At 37.3% G+C, this 15,580-nt stretch overlaps 2 protein-coding genes across 2 annotated transcripts in view; one reads left to right on the top strand and one right to left on the bottom strand.

Annotated features, from left to right (window-relative positions):
• C4BPA (complement component 4 binding protein alpha) overlaps window positions 1-15,580 on the top strand; it is a 155,707-nt gene that overhangs the window by 72,553 nt on the left and 67,574 nt on the right. Inside the window, exon 17 of the mRNA XM_082436825.1 lies at window positions 243-342. Coding sequence (XP_082292951.1) covers window positions 243-342 — 100 coding nt within the window. The remainder of the gene's footprint in view (window positions 1-242; window positions 343-15,580) is intronic.
• Window positions 1-15,580, bottom strand: part of FCAMR (Fc alpha and mu receptor) — a 263,932-nt gene that overhangs the window by 225,142 nt on the left and 23,210 nt on the right. The gene's annotated exons all lie outside the window — the stretch shown is intronic.

Below are 15,580 nucleotides of genomic sequence, written 5' to 3'. Positions count from 1 at the left end.
ATCGAGCAAGCAAATCTGAGCACATTTTTTTCCTTCTTTTTAAAATGTACTCAAAAAATGGTATGAATGTTTACACTTACTTTTCCTCAAAATAAAAAATTCAGTAAGTCAGGATCAAAAATAAGCATTGAAAAAATTTTCTGGCTTTATGTGGAAGCAGAAGTTAAAGCCAATCAGGTTTTTTCCCCCCTAGTTTTGTCAGTAATTGTAATCATTAATCATTATTTTCATTTTCCTCCTAGAGAAACGATGCAGAAACCTAGAAGACTTACCCAATGGGAAAGTGGAAGTTAAGACAGATTTTCTTTTTGGTTCAACTATAGAATTCAGCTGCTCAGAGGGGTAAGTATAAGGCAATCCAGAAGCAATACTTTTCTTTTCAATTAGTTTTTATAAGTAGGTAAAGTATTCTCATGTTTCAAAAATAAAATGTTGTAAAAAGGTATACATCCAGAACTTTCACTTCCACTCCATCTCATTCCTCTCTGCCCTCTGACAGGAAGTGACGTTAGTTTCTGATTCTTCTTTTTGTGTTTACATATGTAAATACAAGTGATTACACATATTTTTATTAATATTTTGTCTCCTTTATCAACACAGAAGACAGCAGACTGCCTATGTTAGTTTGAGCCTTGCTTTTATTTTGTTCACTTAACAATATTGCCATGGATTGAATGTTTGTATCCTCCCCAAATTTATATGTTGAACCCTAATCCCCAGTGTGATGGTATTTGGAGATAAGGTCTTTGGAAGTTAATTAAGTCATGGGAGTGGAGCCCACATCATGGGATTAGTGCCAGTATAAGAAGAAACACAGAGCTAGTTTCCTTTCTCTTTGTTTCCACCATGTGAGGACCCAGCAAGATGACTGCCATTTACAAACCAGGACGAGCGCTCTTATCAGAACCTGACCATGCTGGTACGTTGATCTCCAAGTTCCAGAACTGTGAGAAATAGATTTCTGTTGTTTAAGCAACCAGTCTATGATATTCTGTCATAGCAGCTCAGACTGAGATAAATATGTACTGGAGATCTTTGATATTCATGTACTGTTTCCTCATTTTGTGTATGTATGTTTACAGCTATATAGTTTTCCAATGCATATATCATAGTTTATCATAGTTTATTTAATGGTTCCTACTGATAGACTTTTGTGAGTTTCCACTCTTGTGCTGTTACACACAATGTCCTGATGCCTAATTTTCTGTACATGTTATTTTACATGCATGCAGTTAGGTCTGTAGGATAAATTCCCAGAGGTAGGATGGCTGGATCACAGAGAAGATACTTTAAAATATTGATAAATATTGCCAAATTTCTCCTCATAGACTTTGTACAATTTTGTAATGTAAACAAATGTCTATTTCTCCACCACCTCTACAATTGAGTATTTTATCAAACTTTTGAATTTTTGCCTATTTAGATGGGAAAATAAAACTTCCCTGTAATTTTTAAAAACTTATTAATTTGAGGTGTGTAGATTGATATGCAGCTATAAGAAATAGTAAAGAAAGATTCTATATACCATTTTTTTCCAGTTTGCCCCAATGGTAACATCTTGCATGACTGTAGTACAATATCACAATCAAGAAATCAACATTGATATAATCCATTCACCTTATTCAGATTTCATTTCTCTGTGTGTTTAATGCTATGCAGTTTTATCATGTGTGTAGATATGTGTGACCATTACCGTGGTCAAGATTCAGAACAGTTCCATTACGAGGATCCTTGTGTTATCCTTATATAGACAACTCCCTCCCTCCCCTTTCCGTAACCTCTGGCAACCACTAATCCATTCTCCATTTCTATAATTTTGTTATTTCGAAAATGCTATATAAATAGAATCACATAGCATGTCACCTTTTGAGGCTGACCCATCACTCAACATAATTCTCTTGAAATTCATCCAAGTTGTTATGCTTGGATACTTTGTTCCACTTTATTGCTGAGACAATATTCCATAGAATGAAATTTGTTTAGCCATTCACGTGTTGAAGTATACTTGGGTTGTTTCATTTTTGACCCTTAGGAATAAAGACGCTATAAACATTTACATACAGGTTTGTGTGTGTGTGTGTGTGTGTGTGAACTTAAGTCTTCATTTTTATTTTTCTGGGATAAATGCCTAGGTAGGTCACATAGTAGTTACACGTTTAGTTTTTTAAGAAACTGCCTGTTTTCCAGAGAGGTTGAATCATCTTATGTTCCCATCAGCAATGTAAGACTGATCCATAACATCCACACCAGCATTTGGTGTTGCCATTTATTTTAGCCATTCTGATAGGTGTGTAGTAATATCTCATTGTGGTTTTCATTTGGATTTCTGTAATAGCCAATGATGTTGAACATCTTTTTATGTGCTTATTTGCCATTTGTATCCTCTTCAGTGATATACCTGTTCACATATATTGCCCATTTTCTAATTGGATTATTTGGCTTTTTACTGCTGAGTTTCGAGAGGTTTTTTTTTTTTTTTTTTTTTTTTTTGCATATTCCAGATACTCGTCCATTGTTGGATATGTGGCTTACAGGTGTTTTCCTCCAGTCTGTAGCCTGTTTTTTCTTTTCTTTCTTTTTTTTTTTTAACATCTTTATTGGAGTATAATTGCTTTACAATGGTGTGTTAGTTTCTGCTTTATAACAAAGTGAATCAGTTATACATATACATATGTTCCATATCTCTTCCCTCTTGCGTTTCCCTCCCTCCCACCCTCCTTATCCTACCCCTCTAGGTGGTCACAAACCACAGAGCTGATCTCCCTGTGCTATGCGGCTGCTTCCCACTAGCTATCTATTTTACATTTGGTAGTGTATATATGTCCATGCCACTCTCTCACTTTGTCACAGCTTACCCTTCCCCCTCCCCATATCCTCAAGTCCATTCTCTAGTAGGTCTGTGTCTTTATTCCCGTCTTGCCCCTAGGCTCTTCATGACCTTTTTTTTTTCTTTTTTCTTAGATTCCATATATATGTGTTAGCATACGGTATTTGTTTTTTTCTTTCTGACTTACTTCACTCTGTATGACAGTCTCTAGGTCCATCCACCTCACTACAAATAACTCAGTTTCGTTTCTTTATATGGCTGAGTAATATTCCATTGTGTATATGTGCCACATCTTCTTTATCCATTCATCTGTTGATGGACACTTAGGTTGCTTCCATGTCCTGGCTATTGTAAATAGAGCTGCAATGAACATTTTGGTACATGACTATTTTTGAATTATGGTTTTCTCAGGGTATATGCCCAGTAGTGGGATTGCTGGGTCCTATGGTAGTTCTATTTTTAGTTTTTTAAGGATCCTCCATACTGTTCTCCAGAGTGACTGTATCAATTTACATTCCCACCAACAGTGCAAGAGGGTTCCCTTTTCTCCACACCCTCTCCAGCATTTATTGTTTGTAGTTTTTTTGATGATGGCCATTCCGACCAGTGTGAGATGATATCTCACGGTAGTTTTGATTTGCATTTCTCTAATGATTAATGATGTTGAACATTCTTTCATGTGTTTGTTTGTAGCCTGTTTTTTCATCCTTTTCACAGAGTCTTTCACAGAGTTAAGGTTTTTAATTTTGATGAGGTACAACTTTTCAATTTTTCTTTTATGAATTATTGGGCATTAAGCCTAAGAATTCATCACTTAGTCTTTGGGACTGTGTGCTTGTGTGGGTCTGTTTCTGGGTTTTCATTTTGTTCCATTGTGTCTATTTTTCTGCCAATACTGTGCTGTCTTAATTACTAGAGATATATAGGAAGTCAGTGTTGGGTAGAGTGATTCCTTCCACTCCCTTTTTGCTTTTCAAAATTGTTTTAGGTATTCTAGGTCCTGTATATTTCCATATAAGTTTTAGAATAAATTTCTTTATGTCCACAAAACTTTGCTAGGATTTTGGTAAGATTTGCATTCTCTATAGAATTTGGCATCATTAAAATGTTTAGTCTCCCAATTCATGAACACAGTACTCCTTTCCATTTACTTAGGTCTTCTTTGATTTCTTTCATCAAAATTTTGTAATTTTCAGCATACACTTTATGTACATATTTATTATACTTATATCATTTTCTTTGGAGCAATTTTAAATGGCATTGACTTTTAAATTTTGATTACCACATGTCTGTTCTTAGTATGTAGTAATGTGATTGGTCCTGTGTGTTGATCATTGTCCTGCTGTCATACTGAACCCACTAAACCAGTTCTAAAAGGTTTTTTTTGTTTGTTTTATTTCATTTCTGTAGGTTGCTTGTGATCTTCTACTAAAACACTAATGTCCTCTGCAAATGGAAGCAGTTTTTTCCCCATTTACAATGTGTATGCCTTTTATTTCTTTTTCTTTCCTTATTGTGCTAGCTAGAACTTCTAATTCTATGTTGAACAGTGGTGACCGTGGACATCCATGCCTTATTCCTGATCTTTGAGGAAAGCTTCAGTCTTTCATCATTAACTATGTTAGCTATAGGCTTTTTGTAGATGTTCTTTATCAAGTTGAGAAGTGTTCCTCTATTCTTAGTCTACTGAGAAGTTTTATCATGAAAGGTTTTGGATTTTTTTTTAACATTTTTATTGAAGTATAATTGCTTTACAACAGTGTGTTAGTTTCTGCTTTATAACAAAGCGAATCAGCTATACATGTACATATATCCCCATATCTCCTCTCTCTTGCGTCTGCCTCCCACCCTCCCTATCCCACCATTTGAGGGGGACACAAAGCACTGAGCTGATCTCCCTGTGCTATGCAGCTGCTTCCCACTAGCTATCTATTTTACACCTGGTAGTGTATATATGTCAATGCTACTCTCCCACTTCGTCCAGGCTTATACTTCCCACTCCCCGTGTCCTCAAGTCCATTCTCTATGTCTGCATCTTTATTCCTGTCCTGCCCCTAGGTTCTTCAGAATCTTTTTTTTTTTTTTTTTTAGTTTCCATATATATATATTAGCATACAGTATTTGTTTCTCTCTTTCAGAGTTACTTCACTCTGTATGACAGTCTCTAGGTCCATCCACCTCACTGCAAATAACTCAAATTCATTTTTTTTATGGCTGAGTGATATTCCATTGAATATATGTACAACATCTTCTTTATCCATTCATCTGTTGATGGACACTTAGGTTGCTTCCATGTCCTGGCTATTGTAAATAGTGCTTCAATGAACATTGCACTACATGACTCTTTTTGAACTATGGTTTTCTCAGGGAATATGCCCAGTAGTGGGATTGCTGGGTCCTATGGTAGTTCTATTTTTGGTTTTTTAAGGAACCTCCATACTGTTCTCCATAGTGGCTGTATCAATTTACATTCCACCAACAGTGTAAGAGGGTTCCCTTTTCTCCACACCCTCTCCAGCATTTATTGTTTATAGATTTTTTGATGATGGCCCTTCTGACTGATGGGAGGTGATATCTCATTGTAGTTTTGATTTGCATTTCTCTAATGATTAGTGATGTTGAGCATCCTTTCATGTGTTTGTTGGCAATCTGTATATCTTCTTTGGAGAAAAGTCTATGTAGGTCTTCTGCTCATTTTTGGATTGGGTTGTTTGTTTTTTTGATATAGAGCTGCATGAGCTGCTTGTATAGTTTGGAGATTAATCCTTTGTCAGTTGTTTCATTTGCAAATATTTTCTCCCATTCTGAGAGTCATCTTTTTGTCTTGTTTATGGTTTCCTTTGCTGTGCAAAAGCTTTTAAGTTTCATTAGGTCCCATTTGTTTATTTTTGTTTTTTTTTCCATTTCTCTAGGAGGTAGGTCAAAAAGGATCTTGCTGTGATTTATGTCGTAGAGTGTTCTGCCTATGTTTTCCTCTAAGAGTTTTATAGTGTCTGGCCTTATATTTAGGTCTTTAATCCATTTTGAGTTTATTTTTTGTATGGTGTTAGGGAGTGTTCTAATTTCATTCTTTTATATGTAGCTGTCCAGTTTTCCCAACACCACTTATTGAAGAGGTTGTCTTTTCTCCATTGTATATTCTTACCTCCTTTATCAAAAATAAGGTGACCGTATGTGCGTGGGTTTATCTCTGGGCTTTCTATCCTGTTCCATTGATCTATATTTCTGTTTCTGTGCCAGTACCATACTGTCTTGAATACTGTAGCTTTGTAGTATAGTCTGAAGTCTGGGAGCCTGATTCCTCCAGCTCCGTTTTTCTTTCTCAAGATTGCTTTGTTTATTCAGGGTCTATTGTGTTTCCATAAAAATTGTGAAATTTTTTGTTCTAGTTCTGTGAAAAATGCCAATGGTAGTTTGATAGGAATTGCACTGAATCTGTAGATTGCTTTGGGTAGTAGAGTCATTTTCACAGTGTTGATTCTACCAATCCAAGAACATGGTATATCTCTCCATTTGTTTGTATCACCTTTAATTTCCTTCATCAGTGTCTTATAGTTTTCTGCATACAGGTCTTCTGTATCCTTAGATAGCTTTATTACTAGGTATTTTATTCTTTTTGTTGCAATGGTAAATGGGAGTGTTTTCTTAATTTCTCTTTCAGATTTTTCATCATTAGTGTAGAGGAATGCAAGAGATTTCTGTGCATTAATTTTGTATCCTGCTACTTCACCAGGTTCATTAATTAGCTCTAGTAGTTTTCTGGTATCATCTTTAGGATTTTCTATGTATAGTATCATGTCGTCTGCAAAGAGTTACAGCTTTACTTCTTGTTTTCTGATTTGGATTCCTTTTATTTCTTTTCCTTCTCTGATTGTTATGGCTAAAACCTCCAAAACTGTGTTGAATAATAGTGGTGAGAGTGGACAACCTTGTCTTGTTCCTGATCTTAGTGGAAATGGTTTCAGCTTTTCACCATTGAGAATGATGCTGGCTGTGGATTTGTCATATATGGCCTTTATTATGTTGAGGTAAGTTCCCTCTATGTCTACTTTCTGGAAGATTTTATAATAAATGGGTGTTGAATTTTGTTGAAAGATTTTTCTGCATCTATTGAGATGATCCTATGGTTTTTCTCCTTCAATTTGTTAATATGGCTTATCACATTGATTGATTTGCATATATCGAAGAATCCTTGCATTCCTGGGATAAACCCCACTTGATCATGGTGTATGATCCTTTTAGTGTGCTGCTGGATTCTGTTTGCTAGTATTTTGTTGAGGATTTTTACATCTATGTTCATCAGTGATATTGGCCTATAGTTTTCTTTCTTTGTGACATCTTTGTCTGGTTTTGGTATCAGGGTGATGGTGGTCTCATAGAATGAGTTTGAGATTGTTCCCTCCTCTGCTATATTTTGGAAGAGTTTTAGAATGATAGGTGTTAGCTCTTCTCTAAATGTTTGATAGGATTCGCCTGAGAAGCCATCTGGTCCTGGGCTTTTGTTTGTTGGAAGATTTTTAATCACAGTCTCACTTTCAATGCTTGTGACTGGTCTGTTTATGTTTTCTCTTTCTGCCTTGTTCAGTCTCAGAAGGTTGTGTTTTTCTCAGAATTTGCTAATTTCTTCCAGGTTGTCTATTTTATTGGCGTATAGTTTCTTGTAGTAATCTTACGTGATCCTTTTTATTTCTGCATTGTCAGTTGTTACTTCTCCTTTTTCATTTCTAATTCTATTGATTTGAGTCTTCTCCCTTTTTTTCTTGATGAGTCTGGCTAATGGTTTATCAGTTTTGTTTATCTTCTCAAAGAACCAGATTTCACTTTTATTGATCTTTGTTATTGTTTCCTTCATTTCTTTTGTGTTTTTCTTTTTTTTTTCTATCACATCACAACCCCCACCCCCCACCGCTTTCCCCGCTTGGTGTCCGTATGTTTTTTCTCTACTTCTGTGTCTCAATTTCTTTTCTGCAAACTGGTTTATCTGTACCATTTTCTAGGTTCCACACATATGCATTAATATATGATATTTGTTTTTCTCTTTCTGACTTACTTCACAATGTATGACAGTCTCTAGATGCATCCACATCTCTACAAATGACCCAATTTCATTCCTTTTTATGTCTGTGTAATATTCCTTTGTATATATGTACCACATCTTCTTTATCCATTTGTCTGTCAATGAGCATTTAGGTTGCTTCCATGACGTGGCTTTTGTAAATAATGCTGCAATGAACATTGGGGTGCTTGTATGCTTTTGAATTATGGTTTTCTCTGGGTATATGCCCAGTAGTGAGATTGCTGGGTTATATGGTAATTCTATTTTTAGTTCTTTAAGGAACCTCCATAATGTTCTCCATAGTGGCTGTATCAATTTACATTCCCACCAACTGTGCAAGAGGGGTCCCTTTTTTACACCCCCTCTCCAGCATTTGTTGTTTGTAGATTTTCTGATGATGCCAATTCTAACTGGTGTGAGGTGATACCTCATTGTAATTTTGATCTGCATTTCTCTAATTATTAGTGATGTTGAGCAGCTTTTCACGTGCTTCTTGGCCATGTGTGTGTCTTCTTTAGAGAAATGTCTATTTAGGTCTTCTGCCCATTTTTGGATTGGGTTGTTTGTTTCTTTAATATGGAGCTGCATGAGCAGTTTATATATTTTGGAGATTAATCCTTTGTCCGATGATTCATTTGCAAATATTTTCTCCCATTCTGAGGGTTGTCTTTTCATCTTGTTTATGTTTTCCTTTGTTGTGCAAAAGCTTTTAAAGTTCATTAGGTCCCATTTGTTTATTTTTGTTTTTATTTCCATTTCTTTAGGAGGTGGGTCAAAAAGGATCTTGCTGTGATTTATGTCATAGAATGTTCTGCCTCTGTTTTCCTCTAAGTGTTTTATAGTGGCTGCTCTTACATTTAGGTCTCTGAGTTTATTTTTGTGTATGGTGTTAAGGAGTGTTCTAATTTCATTCTTTTACATGTAACTGTCCAGTTTTCCCAGCACCACTTATTGAAGAGACTGTCTTTTCTCCACTGTATTGTATATCCTTGCCTCCTTTGTCATAGATTAGTTGACCATAGGTGCGTGGGTTTATCTCTGGGCTTTCTATCCTGTTCCATTGATCAATATTTCTGTTTTTGTAGCAGTACTATATTGTCTTCATTACTGTAGCTTTGTAGTATAGTCTGAAGTCAGGAAGTCTGATTCCTCCAGCTCCATTTTTTTCCCTGAAGACTGCATTGGCTATTCAGGGTCTTTTCTGTCTCCATACAAATTTTAATATTTTTTGTTCTAGTTCTGTAAAAAATGCCATTGGTAATTTGATAGGGATTGCATTGAATCTGCAGATTGTTTTGGGTAATATAGTCATTTTCACAATATTAATTCTTCCAACCTAAGAAAATGGAATATCTCTCCATCTGTTGGTATCATCTTTAATATCTTTCATCAGTGTCTTATAGTTTTCTGCATACAGGTCTTTTGTCTCTCTAGGTAGTTTTATTCCTAGGTATTTTATTCTTTTTGTTGCAATGGTAAATGGGAGAGTTTCCCTAAGTTCTCTTTCAGATTTTTCATCATTAGTGTAGAGGAATGCAAGAGATTTTTGTGGATTAATTTTGTATCCTGCAACTTTACCACACTCATTGATTAGCTCTAGCAGTTTTCTGGTGGCATCTTTAGGATTCTCTATGTATAGTATCATGTCATCTGCAAACAGTGACCATTCTACTTCTTTTCCAATTTGTATTACTTTTATTTCTTTTTCTTCTCTGATTGCCGTGGCTAGGACTTCCAAAACTATGTTGAATAATAGTGGTGAGAGTGGACATCCTTGTCTCGTTCCTGATCTTAGAGGAAATGCTTTCAGTTTTTCACCATTGAGAATGATGTTTGCTTTGGGTTTGTCGTATATGGCCTTTATTATGTTGCAGTAGGTTCCCTCTATGCACACTTCCTGGAGAGTTTTTATCATAAATGGGTGTTGAATTTTGTCAAAAGCTTTTTCTGCATCTATTGCAATGATCATGTGGTTTTTCTTTATCAGTTTGTTAACATGGGGTATCACATTGATTGATTTGCATATATTGAAGAATCCTTGCATCTCTGGGATAAATTCCACTTGATCGTGGTGTATGATCCTTTTAATGTGTTGTTGGATTCTGTTTGCTAGTATTTTGTTGAGGATTTTTGCATCTATATTCATCAGTGATATTGGTCTGTAATTTTCTTTTTTGTAGTATCTTTGTCTGGTTTTGGTATCAAGCTGATGGTGGCCTCATAGAATGAGTTTGGGAGTGTTCCTTCCTCTGCAATTTTTTGGAAGAATTTGAGAAGGATGGGTGTTAGCCCTTCTCTAAATGTTAGATAGAATTCACCTGTGATGCCATCTGGTCCTGGACTTTTGTTTGTTGGAAAATTTTTAATCACAGTTTCAATTTCAGTGCTTGTGATTGGTCTGTTCATATTTTCTGTTTCTTCCTGGTCAGTCTTGGAAGGTTATAACTTTCTAAGATTTTGTCCATTTCTTCCAGGTTGTCCATTTTATTGGCATAGATTTGCTTGTAGTAGTCTCTTAGCATGCTTCGTATTTCTGTGGTGTCTGTTGTAACTTCTCCTTTTTCATTTCTAATTTTACTGATTTGAGTCCTCTCCCTCTTTTTTTTGATAAGTCTGACTAATGGTTTATAAATTTTGTTTATCTTCTCAAAGAACCAGCTTTTGATTTTATTGATCTTTGCTATTGTTTTCTTTCTTTCTATTTCATTTGTTTCTGCTCTGATCTTGATGATTTCTTTACTTCTGCTAACTTTGGGTTTTGTTTGTTCTTTTTTCTCTAGTTCCTTTAGGTGTAACGTTAGATTGTTTATTTGAGATTTTTCTTGTTTCTTGTGGTAGGCTTGTATAGTTATAAGCTTCCCTCTTAGAACTGCTTTTGTTGCATCGCATAAGTTTTGGATCATCGTGGTTCATTGTCATTTGTCTCTAGGTGTTTTTTGATTTCCTCTTTGAGTTCTTCAATGATCTCTTGGTTATTTAGTGACGTATTGTTAAGTCTCCTTATGTTTGTGTTTTTTACGTTTTTTTCCTGTAATTGATTTCTATTCTCATAGCCTTGTGGTCAGAAAAGATGCTTGATATGATTTCAGTTATGTTAAAATTACTGAGGCTTGATTTGTGATGCAACATGTCATCTATCCTGGAGAATGTTTCCTGACCCCTTGAGAAGAAAGTGTAATCTGCTATTTTGGGATGGAATGTCCCATAAATATCGATTAAGTCTATCTTGTATTTTGTGTCAGATAAAGCTTGTGTGTCCTTATTAATTTTCTGTTTGGATGATATTTCCATTGGTGTAAGTGAGGTGTTAACCTCCCCCACTAGTATTGTGTCACTGTCGATTTTCTCTTTTATCGCTGTTAGCAGTTGCCTTATGTATTGAGGTGCTCCTATGTTGGGTGCATATATATTTATAATTGTTATATCTTCTTCTTGGATTGATCCCTTGATCATTGCTTAGTGTCCTTCCTTGTCTTTTTTAACATTCTTCATTTTAAAGTCTATTTTATCTGATATGAGTATTGCTACTCCAACTTTCTTTGATTTCCATTTGCATGGATTATGTTTTTCCATCCCCTCACTTTCAGTCTGTATGTGTCCCTAGGTCTGAAGTGGGTCTCTTGTAGACAGCATATATATGGGTCTTGCTCTTGTATCCATTCAGCAAAGCTGTGTTTTGGTTGCACAGGTTAACACAGGTTAATCCATTCACGTTTAAGGTAATTGTTGATATGTATGTTCCTATTACCATTTTCTTAATTGTTTTGGGTTTGTTTTTGTAGGTTCTTTTCTTCTCTTGTGTTTCCCACTTAGAGAAGTTCCTTGAGCATTTGTTGTACAGCTGGTTTGGTGGTGCTGAATTCTCTTAGCTTTTGCTTGTCTGTAAAGCTTTTGATTTCTCTGTCGAATCTGAATGAGATCCTTGCTGTGTAGAGTAATCTTGGTTGTAGGTTCTTCCCTTTCATCACGTTAAATTTATTGTGCCACTCCCTTCTGGCTTGGAGAGTTTCTGCTGAGAGATCAGCTGTTAACCTTATGGGAGTTCCCTTGTCTGTTACTTGTCGTTTTTCCCTTGCTGCTTTCAATAATTTTTCTTTGTCTTTAATTTTTGCCAATTTGATTACTATGTGTCTCAGCATGTTTCTCCGTGGGTTTATCCTGTATGGGACTCTCTGCGCTTCCTTGACTTGGTTGGCTATTTCCTTTCCCATGTTAGGGAAGTTTTCGACTCTAATCTTTTCAAATATTTTCTCAGGTCCTTTCTCTCTCTCTTCTCCTTCTGGGCCCCCTATAATGCGAATGTTGTTGTGTTTAATGTTGTCCCAGAGGTTGCTTAGGCTGTCTTCATTTCTTTTCATTCTTTCTTCTTTATTCTGTTCCACAGCAGTGACTTCCACCATTCTGTCTTCCAGGTCACTTATCTGTTCTTCTGCCTCAGTTATTCTGCTATTGATTCCTTCTAGTGTAGTTTTCATTTCAGTGATTGTATTGTTCATCTCTGTTTGTTTGTTCATTAATTCTTCTAGATCTTTGTTAAACATTTCTTACATCTTCTCGATCTTTGCCTCCATTCTTTTTCTGAGGTCCTGGATCATCTTCACTATCATTATTCTGAATTCTTTTTCTGGAAGATTGCCTATCTCCATTTCATTTAGTTATTTTTCTGGGGTTTTATCTTGTTCCTTCATCTTTTGGTTGGAGCATTTAATCCACTTACATTTAAGGTGATAATCGATATGTATGTTCCCATTACCATTTTCTTAATTATTTTGGGTTTGTTATCGTAGGTCTTTTCCTTCTCTTGTGTTTCCTGCCTAGAGAAGTTCCTTTAGCATTTGTTGTAAAGCTGGTTTGATGGTACTGGATTCTCTTAGCTTTTGCTTGTTTGTAAAGGTTTTAATTTTTATGTCAAATCTGAATGAGATCCTTGCTGGGTAGAGTAATCCTGGTTGTAGGTTTTCCCTTTCATCACTTTAAATATGTCCTGCCACTCCCTTCTGGCTTGCAGAGTTTCTGATGAAAGATCAGTTGTTAACCTTATGGGGATTCCCTTCCATGTCATTTGTTGTTTTTCTCTTGCTGCTTTTAATATTTTTTCTTTGTATTTAATTTTTTTGTAGTTTGATTAATATGTGTTTTGGCATGTTTCTCCTTCGATTTATCCTGTATGGGACTCTCTGCACTTCCTGGACTTGACTGACTATTTCCTTTCCCATATTAGGGAAATTTTCAACTATAATCTCTTCAAATATTTTCTCAGTTTCCTTATTTTCCTCTTCTTCTTCTGGATCCCCTATAATTCGAATGTTGGTGTGTTTAATGTTGTCCCAGAGGTCTCTGAGGCTGTTCTCAATTCTTTCAATTCTTTCTTCTTTATTCTGCTCTGTGGTAGTTATTTCCACTCTTTTATCTTCCAGGTCACTTATCCGTTCTTCTGTCTCAGTTATTCTGCTATTGATTCCTTCTAGAGAATTTAAAATTTCATTTATTGTGTTGTTCATCATTGTTTGTTTGCTTTTTAGTTCTTCTACGTCTTTGTTAAACGTTTCTTGTACTTTCTCCATTGTGTTTCCAAGATTTTGGATCATCTTTACTATCATTACTCTGAATTCTTTTTCAGGTAGACTGCCTATTTCCTCTTCCTTTATTGGTCTGGTGGGTTTTTACCTTGCTCCTTCATGTGTTGTGTGTTTCTCTGTCTTCTCATTTTGCTTACCTTACTGTGTTTGGGGTCTCCTTTTTGCAGGCTGCAGGTTCGTAATTCCTGTTGTTTTTGTGTCTGCTCCCATTGGTAAGGTTGGTTCAGTGGGTTGTGTAGGCTTCCTGGTGGAGGGGACTGGTGCCTGTGTTCTGGTCGATGAGGCTGGATATTGTCTTTCTGGTGTGCAGGACCACGTCCCTTGGTGTGATTTGGGGTGTCTGTGACCTTATTATGATTTTAGGCAGCCTCTGTGCTAATGGGTGGGGTTGTGTTCCTGTCTTGCTAGTTGTTTGGCAGAGGGTGTCTAGTACTGTAGCTTGCTGGTCATTGAATGGAGCTGCGTCTTAGCTTTGAGATGGAGATCTCTGGGAGAGCTTTTGCTGTTTGATATTACCTGGGGCCAGGAGGTCTCTGCTGGACCAATGTCCTGAACTCGGCTCTCCCACCTCAGAGGCACAGGCTGGACACCTGGCCAGAGCACCAAGACCCTGTCATTCACATGGCTGAGAAGAAAAGGGAGAAAAAAGAACGAAAAAGAAAATAAAGTTATTAAAATAAAAAATAATTATTAAAAATAAAAAAAGTAAAAAGTAAAAAGAAAGAAAAAGAAAAGAAAGAAAGAAAGAAGAGAGCAACCAAACCAGAAAACAAATCCATCAATGATAACATGCACTAAAAACTGTAAAAAAAAAAAAAAAAAAAGGACAGACAGAACCCTAGGACAAATGGTAAATCAGACAAAATCATACAAAGAAGCATACACATGCACACTCACAAAAAGAAAAAGGAAAAAAAATTGTATCTATATATTAAAAAAAAAAGGAAGAGAGCAACCAAATCAATAAACAAATCTACCAATGATAATAAACTCTAAATACTAAACTAAGATAAACATAAAACCAAAACCAAATTAGATGCAGAAAGCAAACCCCAAGTCTACAGTTGCTTCCAAAATCCACCGCCTCAATTTTGGGATGATTCGTTGTCTATTCAGGTATTCCAGAAGTGCAGGGTACATCAAGTTGATCGTGGAGATTTAATCCATTGCTCCTGAGGCTGCTGGGAGAAATTTCCCTTTCTCTTCTTTTTTTGCACAGCTCCTGGGATTCATCTTTGGATTTGGCCCCGCCTCTGCGTGTAGGTCACCTGAGGGCATCTGTTCTTTGCTCAGACAGGATGGGGTTAAAGTAGCAGCTGATTCGGGGGTTCTGACTCACTCAGGCCGTGGGGAGGATGGGGTATAGAATGCGGGGCGAGCCTGTGGCAGCAGAAGCTGGTGTGACATTGCAACAGCCTGAGGTGCACCGTGTTTTCTCCCAGGGAAGTTGTCTCTGGATCATGGGACCCTGGGAGTGGCAGGCTGCACAAGCTCCTGGAAGGGGAGGTGTGGATAGTGCCCTGTGCTTGCACACAGGCTTCTTGGTGGCTGCAGCAGCAGCCTTAGCATGTCATGCCCGCCCCTGGGGTCCTCGCTGATAGCCGCGGCTCTTGCCCATCGCTGGAGCTCGTTTAGGCGGTGCTCTGCATACCCTCTCCTTGCACACCCAGAAACAATGTTCTCTTGCCTCTTAGGCAGTTCCAGACTTTTTCCCGGACTCCCCCACTGGCTAGCTGTGGCGCGCTAGCCCCCTTCAGGCTGTGTTCACGCAGCCAACCCCAGTCCTCTCCCTGGGATCTGACCTCTGAAGCCAGAGCCTCAGCTCCCAGCCCCCACCCGTCTCAGTGGGTGAGCAGACAAGCCTCTCAGGCTGGTGAGTGCTGGTGGGGAAAGATCCTCCATGCAGGAATCTCTCCGCTTTGCCCTCTGCATCCCGTTGCTGTGCTCTCCTTCATGGCTTCGAAGCTCCCCCCCCCCCCCCACCCCTTGTCTCCACCAGTGAAGGGGCTTCCCAGTGTGTGGAAACTTTTCCTCCTTCACAGCTCCCTCCCAGAGGTGCAGGTCCTTTCCCTATTCTTTTGTCTCTGTTTTTTCTTTTTTCTTTTGCCCTACCCAAGT

This window comes from Balaenoptera physalus, assembly GCF_965194825.1.
Source record: "Balaenoptera physalus genome assembly, chromosome: 1".
NCBI lineage: Eukaryota > Metazoa > Chordata > Mammalia > Artiodactyla > Balaenopteridae > Balaenoptera > Balaenoptera physalus.
This window is presented reverse-complemented; position numbering and strand designations above follow the sequence as displayed.